Source organism: Durio zibethinus, chromosome 3 (assembly GCF_047325235.1).
Source record: "Durio zibethinus cultivar Kanyao isolate XHJ-2024 chromosome 3, ASM4732523v1, whole genome shotgun sequence".
Classification (NCBI taxonomy): Eukaryota; Viridiplantae; Streptophyta; class Magnoliopsida; order Malvales; family Malvaceae; genus Durio; species Durio zibethinus.
In genome coordinates this window covers 32,994,828-33,010,692 of record NC_143164.1, presented here as the reverse complement: position 1 = coordinate 33,010,692, position 15,865 = coordinate 32,994,828, and the positions used below count along the sequence as shown (strand labels likewise).

General features: G+C 31.8%; 1 protein-coding gene and 2 non-coding genes across 4 annotated transcripts; all 3 read right to left on the bottom strand.

Moving 5' to 3' along the window:
- Positions 1–5,408: 5,408 nt before the first annotated feature.
- LOC149519763 (small nucleolar RNA R160) lies at positions 5,409–5,484 on the bottom strand. The gene has a single exon (XR_016341227.1). It is a non-coding gene; the product is annotated as a small nucleolar RNA R160 (small nucleolar RNA).
- An 83-nt stretch (positions 5,485–5,567) lies between these two features.
- On the bottom strand, positions 5,568–5,661 carry LOC149519762 (small nucleolar RNA R41). Its single transcript, XR_016341228.1, has one exon. It is a non-coding gene; the product is annotated as a small nucleolar RNA R41 (small nucleolar RNA).
- A 3,817-nt stretch (positions 5,662–9,478) lies between these two features.
- Positions 9,479–15,578, bottom strand: LOC111283901 (uncharacterized). 2 transcript variants are annotated; one of them, XM_022872572.2, is made up of 5 exons: positions 15,388–15,554; positions 15,126–15,171; positions 13,393–14,217; positions 11,287–11,710; positions 9,479–11,058 (listed from the first exon to the last, which is right to left on the bottom strand). In XM_022872572.2, exons 2-5 carry the CDS (start codon positions 15,129–15,131, stop codon positions 10,007–10,009), a joined length of 2,307 nt encoding a protein of 768 aa, XP_022728307.1. In that variant the 5' UTR covers positions 15,132–15,171; positions 15,388–15,554; the 3' UTR covers positions 9,479–10,006. The 2 variants fall into 2 exon arrangements, with proteins under 2 accessions (XP_022728307.1, XP_022728306.1); XM_022872571.2 differs by having other exon boundaries at positions 9,479–11,710; positions 15,388–15,578.
- Positions 15,579–15,865: the final 287 nt, after the last annotated feature.

The following is a 15,865-nucleotide window of genomic DNA, read 5'->3' as shown; positions in this document are numbered from 1 at the left end:
AAATAATACAAACTGAAATTTTCTATTTAAATTGAAATTTATGTTAAATTTACGCTTCCTTGAGATTATTCACCTAATTTTGTTTATGCTTTGCTTCTTTCATGCGTTAATTTTCTAGCTGCTGTTACTTACTCACCATTTTCATGATGATTATTCAGATTTGCAATTACTGGTTGGAGATTGGAAAAGTAAAATTTGAAGCATATATTACCGATTTTAGATGAATGAGGGTTGTTGATATAAGACATGTTTGGCAAACCCTTTGTTCATACTTCAAAGAACATGATTCTACTGAATCTGTAATTTCTCATAGACTAAAGGCTTTATATTTCAATCAAGCAGTCTGTACTTTCTGCCTACCTATATCTCACGTAATTTCCTCTACACTGTGCTAGAATAAAATAGAAAATGAAGTTCATTATACCATCAAACAAACAGGAAATCTCACAGCACCCCATAACTCATCCTTGCATATATCATCCTATATTATATTGATTACAAGATTTAATGCTTCAACGAGTTGTTCAATCAAGAAGATATTATTTAGTGCCTTTAATTTGGGTTTGTTCTTGAAATTTGATAGTACCTTGGATTATATTCTTTGAGATTAATTTATTGTAAAGACATGAATACGTAATTGATATTGGATTTGTATAGGACTTTGTTTTTGGGATTCAAAATGGTTTATATATATTGTTTATTGGGGAATGTTAGCATATTAAGGGAAAATTTTCATTTTTTTCTTTTTCATATTGCCTTAAATTAGTGTCTTTTTAAAAACCTTTTCTGGCTATTTGGTTTTCCTTTTTTTTTTTTTTCCTTAAATTGAACATTTTAGTTTGTTTAATATTTTATGTCAATCCAAATGATCATTGCTGTTAATGTATCTTTTTTTTTTCTTCATAAGCATCATCGAATTATAAGAGTACTAACATGAAATGCTTTCTGTTGTTCTAATCATATATTTTTACTTTATTGTTATACAAGCTCCTAATTTGTTACATGTTAGAAATTCTTTATGTTTGAGTAATGAAGGTTGGTATCATTATCATAAACTTTCATTGTTGCCATTGATCTTGATTTTCAGTTAAATGCACAGAAGTTTTTTACAATTGCTTGGTTTCCAGTTGCCTCCAGTTCTTATCCAAAATATCTTTGTTTTAAAGCTTTTCTCAACTTTGTTTTTCTCAAGTATAAAGTGTTTGTGACTTAGTTTTTTTGGTGCTGCTGCTTAGTATTTATTTTTGGACCTAATTATTCATAGATGGAACCTAAATCAATTATGTATGCTACTTTTTGAGAAATGCTATTAATCATTCTTTTTATTTATCATGTCATATATGCAGCTATTGCAACAGTCATCATAATCGGAGAAATTATGAAAAACAATGGTTTGGTTGTTGAGTAGAGTAAGATGTTTTCTACTTTTTTTTTATTTTTTAATTTATTTAAAAAATGTGTTTATATAGCCATTGAGTTTTGATAATCATTACAGTTAATCTGCAGCTTTGTAGAGATTACAACCTTAACAATTGACATGAAGGAGGACTCTAGACGGTGGCCTGTCCAAAAAGCAAAAGTAAATCGGCTTAATAGCTCATCATGCTTCCTTTTGGATGTTTCATGGTTTATTTGTAAGCTGAGATACATTAGTTCTCTATAGATAAAGTTAAAGTTTAAAAGTGATATAGGAAAATTTCATATTAAATTTTTGTTTATTTAACACACCCTGTTATTAGTGCTGATTTAACCATAAGGTTATAGTCATTATAATATTGAGTTTTATCCTTCCTCTTAGCTTGGGTATTGATAGATATGTTTTTATATTATTTTCTCATATTGAGATATTACTGGGAAAGATAAAAAAATTTTGATGAATTAATAGCAGCTTTTGCTGAAGAAAGAGATGCTAGGGATGGAGAAGAGTAGAGCTAAAGAAGTTTATGAATTTCAAGTGGTCTATACTAAATTTTATAGTATGATTAAGGCAGTTAGGTTTCTTACACGTTGTAGATGTATGAATTATCTTAGTCTTGCTATAAGATGGTAATTAAAAAGATATGTTTTCTTTTTAATATTCAATTTTGTTAACTGATTTTTTTGGTTTTTATTTTCCCAAATAATTTTCTGCCAGTGAGTTGAAGGAGAATCAATGGGTGGTGACAATAATGATGCGATTGCTACATTACACTTTCATGGGGCTCCAATAGAATATCTCTGTTTGGATTTTACACCTAGGTTATCCTAACCACTTATTGAAGCTGGGGGATCAAATTTTACATCTTCAACTTCTCATTCTTTTCCCTCACCTCTTTTTTTGTCAATAGAGTATTCTAGCATTTTGTTAAATACATCAGGTTGATATCAATAACTTAGAAGAATACATATCCTTGGTGGTTGATGTAACTGTCGAGGCTGGAATTATGTTGCAAATAGAGGCATTTAGGGCTGGATTCAATCAGGCCAAGTTGCTTTCTTTATTATGATTTTTCTTGACTAATCACAAGTTGATGTTCATTGTGGATTTCTTTTTACCTACTTGAATTAATGAGCTATTTTTAGGATTCATTGCAATGTTAATATATTTGTTATATGGCAAATAGGTTTTTGATATCGCATCATTACAAATATTTACCCCCCGAGAGTTGGACTATTTGATGTGTGGTTGCAAATAGTTGTGGGAGGTGGATTGTGTGATAATATTGCTAACTTCTTTGATTAGAACTGGTTATCCACTTTGATTTTAACAATATAACTTCTAATAATGCAAGCTGAGACACTAACCGATCACATAAAGTTAGATCATGGATATACTGCAAAGACCTCTGAAATCTTAAATGTATGTTTCTTTCATAAGACTCTCATTTGGGTACTTTGAAATCTATATTTGATCCATAATTATGTTGGTTTTATGATTTTATAGTTACTTGAAATTATGGGGGAATTTACACCAGAGTAGCAGCGAGCCTTCTGCCAATTTGTTATCGGTGTTCCCAAACTTCCACCTGGCAGTCTGACAGTATTAAATCCAAAGCTGATAATTGTTAGAAAGGTAACTTGAATTGCATTGAAACAGTTTCTATCAATGTTTTATGTTCATTTAGTAATTAATTCATTTTTATAAATATAAAATAGTATAATTCTTTTTATTTGTTGTATTGACAATCTACTGTCTATGTTTGGAAATGAATCAACTTTTTTCAGCGGTAGTCTGCGGTCAGTTGACCCTCCTATATTTATATACAGTGAACAAACTAATCTGATGTACCAAAAATTGAACAAGTCAAAGGGCTCTTAAATTTTATCTCAATTATGTCATTAGACTGTCAGGGGTCCACACCAGTTATTATGCTGTAATTCGGACATTATCTATTATCCTTTATTTTTTTGAAATTGTTTTAAACATTATCTATTATTTTTTTTTAGAATTATTTTAGAACTTTGACTTTAAATTATTATATTTTTTACTTTTTTTTATGACAAACAATTTTTTTCATTATTAAAACAAATCTGTAGCATAGTAAAATTAGTTGTTGAATTATGTAAATAATTTTAGTATTCACATTAAATTTAGAATTTAATCATTTTAATATAATTCATAAAATTTTATTCTTATACAAATTAAATTTTATAATATCACTCTAATTATTAATGCGACTCATTACTTTTCATTAATTTTATTGACGTGATTGTTATTTTTTTAAAAAAATCTAAAATTAAAAAACATATTCAAAATTTTTAAAAAAATGTAAAAAATTCTAGAAACTCTAAAAACTAAGAAAATTAATTATTAGTCTTTTTTTATTTTTAAAAAACATTTAATTTTTTTTGAATATTTTAATTTTTTTTAAAATATTAATTTCCTAAAATTTTTTGACAACCGAATTTCAAATTTAAAATAATCAATTTTGAATTATTTATATTTTTTATTTTAAAAAATTAATTTTATTTTTTAATATTTTACTTTTTTAAAAAATAATATTTCTTAAATTTTTATGAAAAAACATATTTCATTTTAAAAAAATAATTTTCAAGTTTTAGAAAATTTTAAATATTTGTGAATATTTATTTTTTTAAAATTAATAATTTTGAATTTCTTTAATAAAATTATAATTTTTTTAAAAAAATTTAAAATTTTGTAATTTTTAGAAAAATTTATATATTTTTAAATATTAAATTTAATATTTGAAAATTTAATATTGTAAAAAAATTAATAAGTTCTAAAAATTAAAAATATTTTTAAAACTTGAAATTTGAAATTTAAAAAAAATAAAAGAAATATTATTTGAATTTAATATTATTTAAATTTAATATTTTTAAAAATGAAAAAAAATTCTAAATAATCCATAAATTTGAACTTTTTTAAAATTAAAACGTTATTTTTCAAAAAAATTCAAGAAATATTATTTTTAAAAATAAAAAATTAGAAAATATTTAATTTAATTTTTTCAAAAAAATTGAAAAGACCTAAAATTTATATATATTTTTACTATTTTATCATTTTTAATTTTTTATATTTTTTTAAAATTTTTTAAAGACTTTTTAATTTAGATTTTTTCTAAAATAAAAATTGTTACGGCAATAAAATTAACAAGAGGGACTAAAATTTAGATTTTGATCATATTAATAATTCAATTAATGTTATCAAATTTAATTTGTATGAAGATAAAATTTTTATGAAGTTTATGAAAAAGATTAAATTTTAAATTTCGTGTGAACATATGAATTATTTAAACAACTTAATAATTGATTTCATTTATCTATGTTATCATATCAATAAAATAAAATTTTAATTAAATTAATGATCGACTAAAATTATTAAATAAAAATAATACAAAAATTATATTTTTATTAATTATAATAAAGAAATTAATTTTCAAAATTCGTTAGAATACTTGAACCATTATCATAATTTGACTCATCTATTTAACTTCAAACAAAGAGTGACACTTAACAAATAAATAATCATTAAAATATCATATTAATTAATAAATTTATAATTTAAATAAAATTTTTAAAATTTAAATATGTCGATAAATATTTCATTATATAAAAATTATTCGTTATGCCAAAATTTTTAGTTATGTAAAAAGTTTTTTAATTTCTTGATTATGCCATTGTATCCGTAAAAGCAAAATTACTGAAATTTCCATAACATCGTTTACACCCTTTTTCTGCGAAAATCTCTCTTGTTTGGTTGGTTGTTGTACTTTGTGCAAATGAGATGAAAATTTCTCAGTGTTTGATTGTTTATGAAGTCTGAATTATAAACCTTCTCTGCCTTCTAAAAGCAAAAAATTGTGAGAAAATTCAGTAAAAAAAAATCCAAGAAAGAATTACTAAAATGTTAAAGAAAAGAGAAAAGCAAATAGACAGGCAAATAAAGAGACACGAGGAATAGAGAGCCAAATGATCAGATAATTTTAGTATGATTTTTTTAATCCACATTATATTTTTCAGAGAATAAGATATCATCATTTCAATGACTCTGAATCCGACTTCACCAAATTAACCTATCAATAATTTAAACAAAAATTCAAAAAATTGAGACTGAACAAAATAATATAAGAAGGCTCAGAAGTATCCATTGCTGATTCTCTAATCACAAAAGCCGTAAAAACCCTTCGTAAAATAGGTAGTTTTCAACATCACCGCCTTCACTCGTTTATCATTCAAAAAACAAAAAAAACCAAAATCAAAGCTTTAAAAACTTATCAATGCCAAAATTGGTATGCCTCTGAGAGGAAGAGGAGAGATTGAGATGCATTAAAGGATCTACAAAAAAGAAGCGAATTCATAGCATTGGCTTCAGCTGCAGTGTTGGCCTTCGCTGTCGCGTATAAACAGAAAAATCTAAAGTAGGGCTAGGGTTAGGATTTTTCACCCGCTACTGAGAGGAGAGAAGGGGCGCGCCCGACCTTATTACGAGTGTACTCGTGTTTACTAGACTCGGTTGATATCTAACTGGTTTGGGCTTTCTTGCCATACCTTTATTTGGGCTTTAAAGGATTCCGTTTTGAAATTATGGGCTTGGCCTCAGGCTTCACTTCATTTTGACGAGAAACCATGCATTGATAGTTTTATTCACTCTTTTTTTTTTTGGGGGTACTTTTGGTACATTTTATCCATGTTGTGTAATTGAATTATTAAATATAAATTTATTTTTTAAAATTTAATTATATTTATTTTTTTCATAAGAATATGAAATTCAATATTTTTACAGGATTGTTAACGCTAATTTTATGGTAGAAGCTTAAGTAAAGAAAATGAGTATTTTACTGGGAAGAGAAAGAGGTTAAGAATTCTAGTTCAACGACAATAAGGTAGTTGTTTGACCGTATGGGAGTGAGCTATCATAAGATTCCTAGTTAGATGTAACCTATTTTGAATGAAATTAATTTCATAAAAAATTGACTTGAAAAATGGAAAAGAAAAAAAATAGCAATCTAATGCCAGCCTGTGGAACAAAAGTAAGGAAATGATTGATCTTTACTTGGGGGGGTAAAAGCAGAAATTAGATAGGATGAAATATTTCGTATTCCTTTTGACTAGACAAAGATAAAAATAAGAACTAAGGACGATGGGGCATTATGGAAAACACTTTCCCTTCTAAACATGTTCTGCATTTTAGGATTACATAACTTACTCAAGTCAGTCAAGTGAGTTTTTATCAGCCTTTCTTTTTCTCAATCCAAATTGGCGGTGGCTTCTTGGTTACAAAACAAAAGGAGTTTCATATTTGTCTGATACTTCGAAGAAAAACGTCCTGAAGAAGTGGAGACCACGTTATTTCGTGAATCGTGACCACACACGGCTCTCCCATTGGGCACTGTGTCATTTATGAATTTAAAAATTCAATGCCCATTGTTTGATGATAGATAGATGGGTCTGTAAGTGTGGACCCTGTGAAACCCATTTTCTATCCAATGCCGAAGTGGCCATCTCAGTATTGTCACCATTCAAGAGCAAGAAAATCTTCCAGGGACAGCTGACAGCAAAAAGTAACAAAAAAACCTGTTGCTCTCAGACATCCCCAGATGGCCTTTCCAAGAGCTGAATCCCCCTGTGAGCGCTGTTGCTGGAAAGGGTTTATCATTGGCAATCTTTTTTGGCTTATTGCTTCCATTTCCAATCTTTGCCGTTGGTGCTACTGTTCACGCAAATTGGCTGACCTTGATCCTCCAATCCCCATAAAATCAAGGGTCGTCATGTTACTTCCTCCACTGCTTGATCCAAATATTGATGGTTCCTTTCTATCGCCTGAGTTCTTCCCTTTAACAAATTAGAGTTACCATTATCTTCATGTTCCATGGCTTTCATTAAGCAGTGGTTTTGGTCAGCTCCGTTAATCAACATGTTAGTGAAAATTGCCATATCATTCATTGCTGAGCTCCCTGTGGCAGAACTAAAAAGTCGGGCCATTTCATTGGGGCTTTTTGGCATGAGCGGGTTGGAGAATCCTCCCCCGCTGATCCCAACCATGCTTGACTGATCATAATGTGATGAAAAGCATGACCGTAAGATGTGTTCCGCTGCTGAATTCCTCCAAAAGATGGTGGTCTAATGGACTGTTCAGGACCTGCCAAGACAAATAGAATTGCTTAGTTATCATCGATGACGGATAGATATAATTTATGAAGCAAACATCAAACAACAATGTGAAGACAGAAATGTAACACTGGCATGATTTCTTGATTATTTTATGGCAAAATCGAATATAAAAGACGACCCTAAGCACCTTTCAGATGATGGACTGTCACAAATGCTGAATAATTTAGAAGGAACCAGGTTGGTAATTGACATAAGCTAAGTAACCCCATGGATAAAAGCAACAGAAAAGACGGCCATGGCCTGGTATTCTTTCCCATGAGTGTTCCTTTTGAAGTATTTTCTCTCATGAAAATGATGTTTGATCGACCTAAAAAAAAGAAAAACTAAAGAATTTTCTATTGGTTGTTGAAACGGACGTGTTTTTTTTTTAAAAAAAAACATTTTAGTGGTGCATCAAGTGTGAATCTTGTCTATTATATGTCTGGTAATGGTCAATGTTCAATACTATTGTAAATTGGATGGATTTGAAAGAATTTGTTTCATTTTGCCTGGTTAAAGGGATAAAAACGTAGTTTTCATAATGGCCCCAGACTGAAATTTATAAATAATAATAAAAAAAAAGATTGGTCACTTTTTACTCAAATTTTTTTCCTTAAGCACATAATTTCTTTGAAAAAAATTTGGAAGTCACAAAGGAATCACTTTATTATAAGTTCTAGATACAATTTTAATTAGGCAAATGCTGAAGTTTATAACATAAATATTATTTCACATTTAATTGCTTACTTTTTTGATATAAAGAAAACAGCAGTATGGAGATTGAAAAAAAAATTATTATATAAATTAATTAGATTAAACTTTAAATTCCTTACTTTTCTTTTTTCCTTCATGCTAATTAACAAACGTATTTTTTTCTTCAAATTCTTACCCATTGGGGATTTTTTAAAAAACTTGAATCATAGGATCAACTCTGCCAATCACTGGAGCACTGATGGAGATTAAATGGAAGGAGGAAGAAAATCTTTTGGAATCCAATACCTTTTTGACTAGTTAAAGATAATCCAAAAAGTGAGAAGATGAAAAGATTTGTTTAGAATTATTTTTGTAACATTAGTTATTAACATCATCATCATCACCACCGGGCTTATGAAGTGGGGTCCCTTGGTCCATCTATGACAAAAAATTTTCAACAAATGAAATTTCACCAGTTGTATAATTCAAGTAGTGGTTTCCCTCCTGGAAAACATGGCTTCTTTTCACCCGTTTGGAATTAATGTGTATGCATCAATGATCTGCAACCATTTGATAACTCGATATTGGGTAGACGTAAATTTTGTGTTCTTGGATTTTCTCTAATTACTCACTTTAATTCACACTTTCTTATTTAAAACTTAACAAATTAATTTCAATAATTTTTAGGTATCATGCATGTTGCAACCTAGCTATAGAATGCACGTGCTTTTCCCAGGGGAAAATTTGTAATAGATTTAGGAGGAAAGTTCCCGAGAAAGATTGCTTTTACATGGTTTTATTTTCCTTTTGTTCCCTCTTTCTTTGGTGGGTAACATGCAAGTGAAGAAAATTTTGGCACTGTGAGTATGATTGATTGAACGTTTGCTTTCCCTGTGTTTTTACTGGCTTCAAGTGCTTATTTTTTGGCTGTGAATAAGTTGCCTCCAGAACAAAACTCACAGATGATATCCTGCAATGGCAATGCCATCCTCTTGTTCCGAATAAGACAACTAAAAGAAAGAAATGGGACAACTTTAAGTGCTATTGATCTTGAGTCTCATACTCTTTTAAATTGAAAAAAAAAAAAAAAAAGGTCACAATAGGACAACTTTGTTAAATTGAAAATCTTACGGAGGTATAAAATTTTTTTTGCTTTATCCATTTTTTGAGGACAACACGTTTATACACAGATAAATTAACTGGAAAAAAAAGATCATCTTCATCAAGATCAAAGGTTGGCATTAGCAATATTCAGCAGTCAAGCCCTATAAGGAATACCGTTTGGAAGTCAATTATCTAGAAAAAGACAGTAAGAGCCACCCGCTGTCAATTGCTCCTACGCTGAAAAAGGTTAATCCAGTTGAAGGAATTGTTTCCCCGCCTCGCCTTTCTGAAATTAATAACCAGTCGTTGCACCATCGATTTTGTCTGACTTATGTAAGATGAACATGTGTGATACATATTTTTCACCTTACATTGAATAAAAAAACTGCAGCTAGTTGGGTGAATGGGTGTTGCGTTTTCCTAGAATGATTAAGGAGACATTAGGTCTCCAATTATTGACTAGAAAAATCAAAAGCACCCAAAACACAATGCTTTGGAGGACATGGTGGGATACATGGTTTTTCCAGGAATAGCTAAGAAATTAGCTCGCTCATTTCTCCATGTATCAGATTCAGATTAGAGACTGGACTTGGTATTTCTTCACACTGCAGAAACCATCCTAATTCTCCTCCATGTTGGGGTTACTTGCACCATTTCTAAAAATGGAACTAACAACAGGTCTCCCACGAACTCTCTGTGAGTTATTCTGCAAAGCCTCTGCAGCCTTTCTCTTCCTCTTGGGACTGAAGAACCCACATTCAAGAGCTTCTAATGCTTTAGTGGTTAATGGTCGGTTCCTAGTACTTTGCCTCCGATTGTGCATTATAGGATGCTGATTGACCTCTGCACCTTTATTGGGAAGCTTCAATGGCTCAGGCCGCGGCGGAATTTCGGACTGAAAGAATGATATATGTGCACATGAATTCTCACTGTTTTTCACTGTCTCTGTGACGAAGGGTCCATTGGTTTCAAAATCCATTGAAACTTGAGGAACATTCAAGTCTATCAATGTATGCAACCGAGTCATTATCGGAGATTCTTGTCTATGCAGGCAGTTTTGAGTGACATTGCCTTCCTTTCCCTCATCACGATGGACTTTAGACAAAGAACTGGCAGGAGACAAGTCTTGGGATCCCGTTTGAAAAACCATATCTTCACAAGCATCAGATGAGTTAGACCTACAGTGCGAAGTGTCTTCATTTAACATCCTGGCAGCAGAAATGTTTTCAACACTACAACTTGATTCTCCATTGGTGCAATCAGTTAAACCCTGCTCTTTACTAACAGGAGCCAAATATTTTGAGTCACTAGAGTGAACATTTTGGACGAAATTATACTTCACAACCTTTTGCCCCTCATCATCAAGCAGACTTGCGTGGTGGCTTTCATGGTTTTCCACTGATATAATGCTGGTATCAGAGGTGTGGGGAATTACAGTATTTGAATTACTATTTACACAATCTGATAAGTCCACACATTCTCCCTCGTCAGCCATGGCTTCTGCAGCATGTGAAGCACTATTTTCTTCAGCTTCATCTTCTGAGTCATCAGATGTGTCCTCCTCAGAATCACTGGAAATGCTAGAGGGGGTGGATAAGCTAGTAGCTTCAAGAGGTAAGCTTCTCAGCTCTCGAACCTTGGACCGTTCAGCCCCTTGGACCAAACTAGTGTCTACAATTGTAAACTTCATTAGATCTCGATTGCAACCAGAATTTCGTGGCTTGAGGTAACGAATACGTTTATTTGACATAAAATCAGGATCTTGTTTTATTGTTGGGTCCCACTTATTTTCTTTGTTTTCTCTACTGCCTTTAGACACTTCAATTTCAAGCTCTAGAAGCCCTGGCTCTGATGCAACTTTATTAAGAACATCACTAACAGAATCAAAATAGTGGTTACCTTTCACTAGTCTCCTCTTTGAAAACTTCTTAACACCAGGTATAAGAAACACCAGAGAATTCTTCGAACCAGAAAGAACCTGATCCTTTGGCTGTTCAGAGTGCCAACCTCTGGCTAAAAGGCGAGGCCAAACAGCTTCCCAAAAAAGATCGCTGGATCTAGCTTTGCTCAACCTAAAATCTCCTGTTAGAAACTTGATAATATCTGCTGATGTAAGAGCAGAACATGCTTTGCCAACTGGTATTTCAGGACGAAAAGAAACTACATGATTGACTTTTACTGGCTCCATGGCATTGCCAGTGTGATCTTGCTTTCCTTTGCCAATACCTATAGCTTCTATGAGGAGACCAATTCCAACTGTATTCTTTATAGTGAAAACGTATTCCTCAAAGGAAACTTTTCCCTCACCAAATGTCTTAGAAACCTGCAACAATCAGAATTCATAAAACATCAACACGAAATATTTTTCTCTTAAAAATATAGAACAAATATAGCTGCAGTAAACTGAGAATTTCAACAATAAGTAGACTTCATAACAAAAACCAGGAGTTTGAACGAAAATCAATAAATGTTCTTGAAATGTAGCTAAGAATAACTGCTCTTAGAGATAAACTGCAAAACGCCTAAGATTTTAGACAGAGGTTGAAAAAGGAAACCTTATATGTGTGGTTGAAATGGAGCCCCATTTTAAATCCATTTAATGTGTAGTTGAAAATAGACCAAATAAAAGGGGTTGAAAAGGCCTAAGCGGAAAAAGCATATCAGGCATTCTCCTTTCTCTTGTCCATTCAAAAAATCACATGAAGCCCTATAGATACACTGCAAAAATTCTCTGGATAATAATGTGAATTTCAGGGGAGATGCAATTCCTAAGAACAACAGAAGTTTCTAGGCATAATTGTAATCCCTTACAAACATGCACTCTTCTATGTTTCTGAAACTGAGTAAAGAGTTCCAGGCAATTTACAGCAAAGAGTATAACCCCCAGTAAAGGAGATTAAACTCCATATATCCAGATAGATAGCCAAACACTCGAACTACTGTGCTTCAAAAATGTCAGAATCAGTCCAAGGAGGAGCCAAAGGGCACAATTCTTGTCAGAGACAAGAAAATGAAACACCAACAGCCACAATACATCCAACCTTATCAACCTAGTTCACATGAATAAATTTCTATGAGCAGACCTAAATGAACGGAGAAGATGAAGAGACTAAGATAGCAACAAAAGTAAAGCGCAAGCATAAATTACCTGCTCCTTATTCTGAAGGAAACTTTAGGAGAATAATGGCCACATGGCAATTGGCACTACACAGCTCTTAGTAAAAAATAGAATTTTGCTTTCCAAAAGGAAAAATAGAAGTGTTAAAGGGAAAAAAAGCCTTAATAAATTAATTATATTTACTTTACATTACACTAATCTATCAACATTTCTGAAGGTGTTAGCAACAACCAAAGCCATGCTCTTCCATTATCAAAAAAAATCTTGCTCTTCCATGTTACCTCTACAGCTGGGCCTTTAGTTAGTTGTCCCTTTCAAAAGACAGGTTATCAAAGAGAAACACTGCTTTCAATCAATGAACAGAATACTCAAGCATGGCCCCAGTAAAACGTACATTTTTTGCTACTCTGCTTCAAGTTCCCCATCTCAAACCCTAGATAGCATCTATGTTATTTTTCTGGTTCACGATATTACACCACAAAAGCATCACTAATTGCCATGCGCAAGTATGTAGCTTTCCAAAGTGGTCTGACTTCAACCACCTTGAAAAGTTACATAGTTGACACTATGTATCCATGCAGTTTGCATGATGCAAATTTACATAAATAACACTTGAAAATAAAAATCGCAAATCAAGTAAAAATTTCAGAAGCTGATAAACCATGCTAATTAGCAAAAAAATAAGGTACCAATGGACATAATAGTTTAGTATTCCTACACCAGGTTTAAAGGTAGTAGAGGAGAAATATAGTGATTAGGAAATGAGTAAGTGTACACTTTACAGCAGTAAATGATCCATAAGGACTAATTAACAAAATAAATATAAGTCTAATTATTTAGAAAGATCATATGAGTGGATGTTGTGCATAAAAAAGTCAGAAAAATACCTCAAGCAACATATCTTGGTCTTCTTTTGAAATATGAGAAAATAGTTGTGACAATAATTGCTGTTGCCTCCACCCTGTGAACAGCTTTTGTCCAAGTATGCACCGTCTGCCTCTTGATTTTCGACATTCTGACCATCTACAATATCCATCCGACCTGTAAAACTTTCCATAATAGAAAGACAATATTTCTCCCATCCCTTTACTTTCAACAAAATTTTTCACAAGGATAAGATTTTTTCCAAAGATGTATAGCCCAAGAAGAAAAATGTCAAGTTCGATAGCCTTCCACACTTCACTCAAAGAGCCTGGAAGAGGACAGGGAACTCTATGCACCTGATTCATCTTAGATTTTGGCTCCTTTGGAAAAAGTAAATCAATATCCTTCTTAGTTTTGGTTGTAGGTTGAAGCTTCGAATACCCTCTCATGTTTTTCCCATCACCCAACACAGAATCTAGACTTTCAACTTTATATTCTGCACATCCATGGCTTGATGTAATGCGGCTTTCTTCATTGTTTTCAAATTCCAATGCACCATTTATGCTTTCAACTTCAGTCTTTGTCCAGAAAAGAGGGATAGGCAATCCCATTGGAAAAGGGTTTGGCACATTCATTATAACTTTTGAGTCAGTTGGTTCCTTGACAACTTGTAAACTACGATGTTGTCCAACTAGAGGTGGAATTTCTGCTTGGTATTGATCTCCAACTCGAGGAATCACCTGTGGATCTCCAAAAATTTCATCCATAAAGGAACATGTAGCATGTAATTGTTCAGCAGATTCATCTTCAATGCCCTTAATGTGATTATCCAAAAGAGTAGTGTCCATCTGCCCAAAAAGTGAGCAAAAAGAATTAAATTGGAAAAACTAAAATGGACATAAGACTGCATAAACCCAGCTCCACATCTCTAATTTACTTCGAGAGGGTCATGAATGCAAAACATAGGGACCTCCTTATATGGATGGAATGGGAACTTTTCAATATTTTGAAATAGAAATACATAGAGCATCAATTTTCTACTGCTAGCCATACATGTAACTGATAAAGTCAATTTCTTTGAAGTTAAATGCCAAAACACACTTGTCAGACTAATTTCATCAGAATGAGATCATAATCCTCTCATGTAAATATAACCAAAAGCTATACACGTATTAAACCTAGCTTAGAGAATTAAATTTCCAGCATATTTCTCAAAGCAGAAAAAATGGGAGCCCTTAATCCAAGCATGATGCTCATTACTACAATTAAAACAGATAGCATTTATATTTGTAGTAATCTAAATTACCAACAGCAAGAACCAAAACCAGGTGGATACCAACATTCAAATGCCAAGGCACATGTTAACATGCCAATTGAACAGAAAAAAAAAAAAAAGACGTAAAACCAAAATCTAAACTTCCCAATGACACATAGCAGTCAATACATCAATATATCAAACAATCTCATCGAAACACATGGTACGCAGTAAAATGAAATCACCCAAGAAAATATGTCCACTATACAGTTAAAATTAACATGTAACTCTATTTTTTAGAAAATAAGCCGCAGCCTGAGATAGGGAAAAGGATTGCAGGTACTTGGATTTTAATCTCAGATTTCACAGGCGCCACATATAACCAACTAAACAACTATAGAAAAAAGTAAGAAAAAGTACATTAACTAATAAACAGTTGATAAGAAATACATATAAACATGCAAAAGAACGGTTTTTGTTAAAGAAAGACATATGGCTAACCTCCATAGAAGAACTTGAACGTTAAAACGCACGTGCCGAAATCAACCTGGACAAATGGGTTTTCATTGTTATACATCTATAAACCTCGATTGTCAACTCTTTTTTTTTTTTAATTGACCGAAATAAACTTGTTTTTAATCTCTCTTGACTCCTTTCTCGTTGCCATAAATAAAGCAAAGCAAAAAAAAAAAAACTACAAAAACAAATAAAAATAGAAAAGAACAAACAAGACACGGTAATGGGTAAGAAAAATTTTAGTTACCTTGTCAGAAAGAGCTCAGCTTTTATGAATACGGAAAAGTTGAATTGACTTCGCAGAGAGAGAATACCAATAAGAAAAAGAAAGCAAAGAAATTCTCCTTAGTTTTGCTGTTAAGAGAAGAGAGAGAGGATTAACGCTTCTGTTCGGTTTGATTTATGAGAGTTGAGACCGCAGGCGTTCGTAGGTGGGTTTCGATGCATGGATTAAATGACCAAAAAGGACATGTCTATGTTGCTTTTACGTTGGCTTTCGACACTGCTATTTTAGGAATTTTAGGGCAGTGCTTTTGGGTTTTCGTTCTCAAACAAATTTCTTTTGAACATTTTACTTTCGTGCTGAAATTCTACGTAAATTAATAAGGTTAATTAGATCATTTTGCAATAGTAAAAGAAAAGGGTTATTACGGAAATAAAAAATTTATATATATAATTTCATAATAATATAAATTTAACATAAATAAATCACTCCGATATCTTAA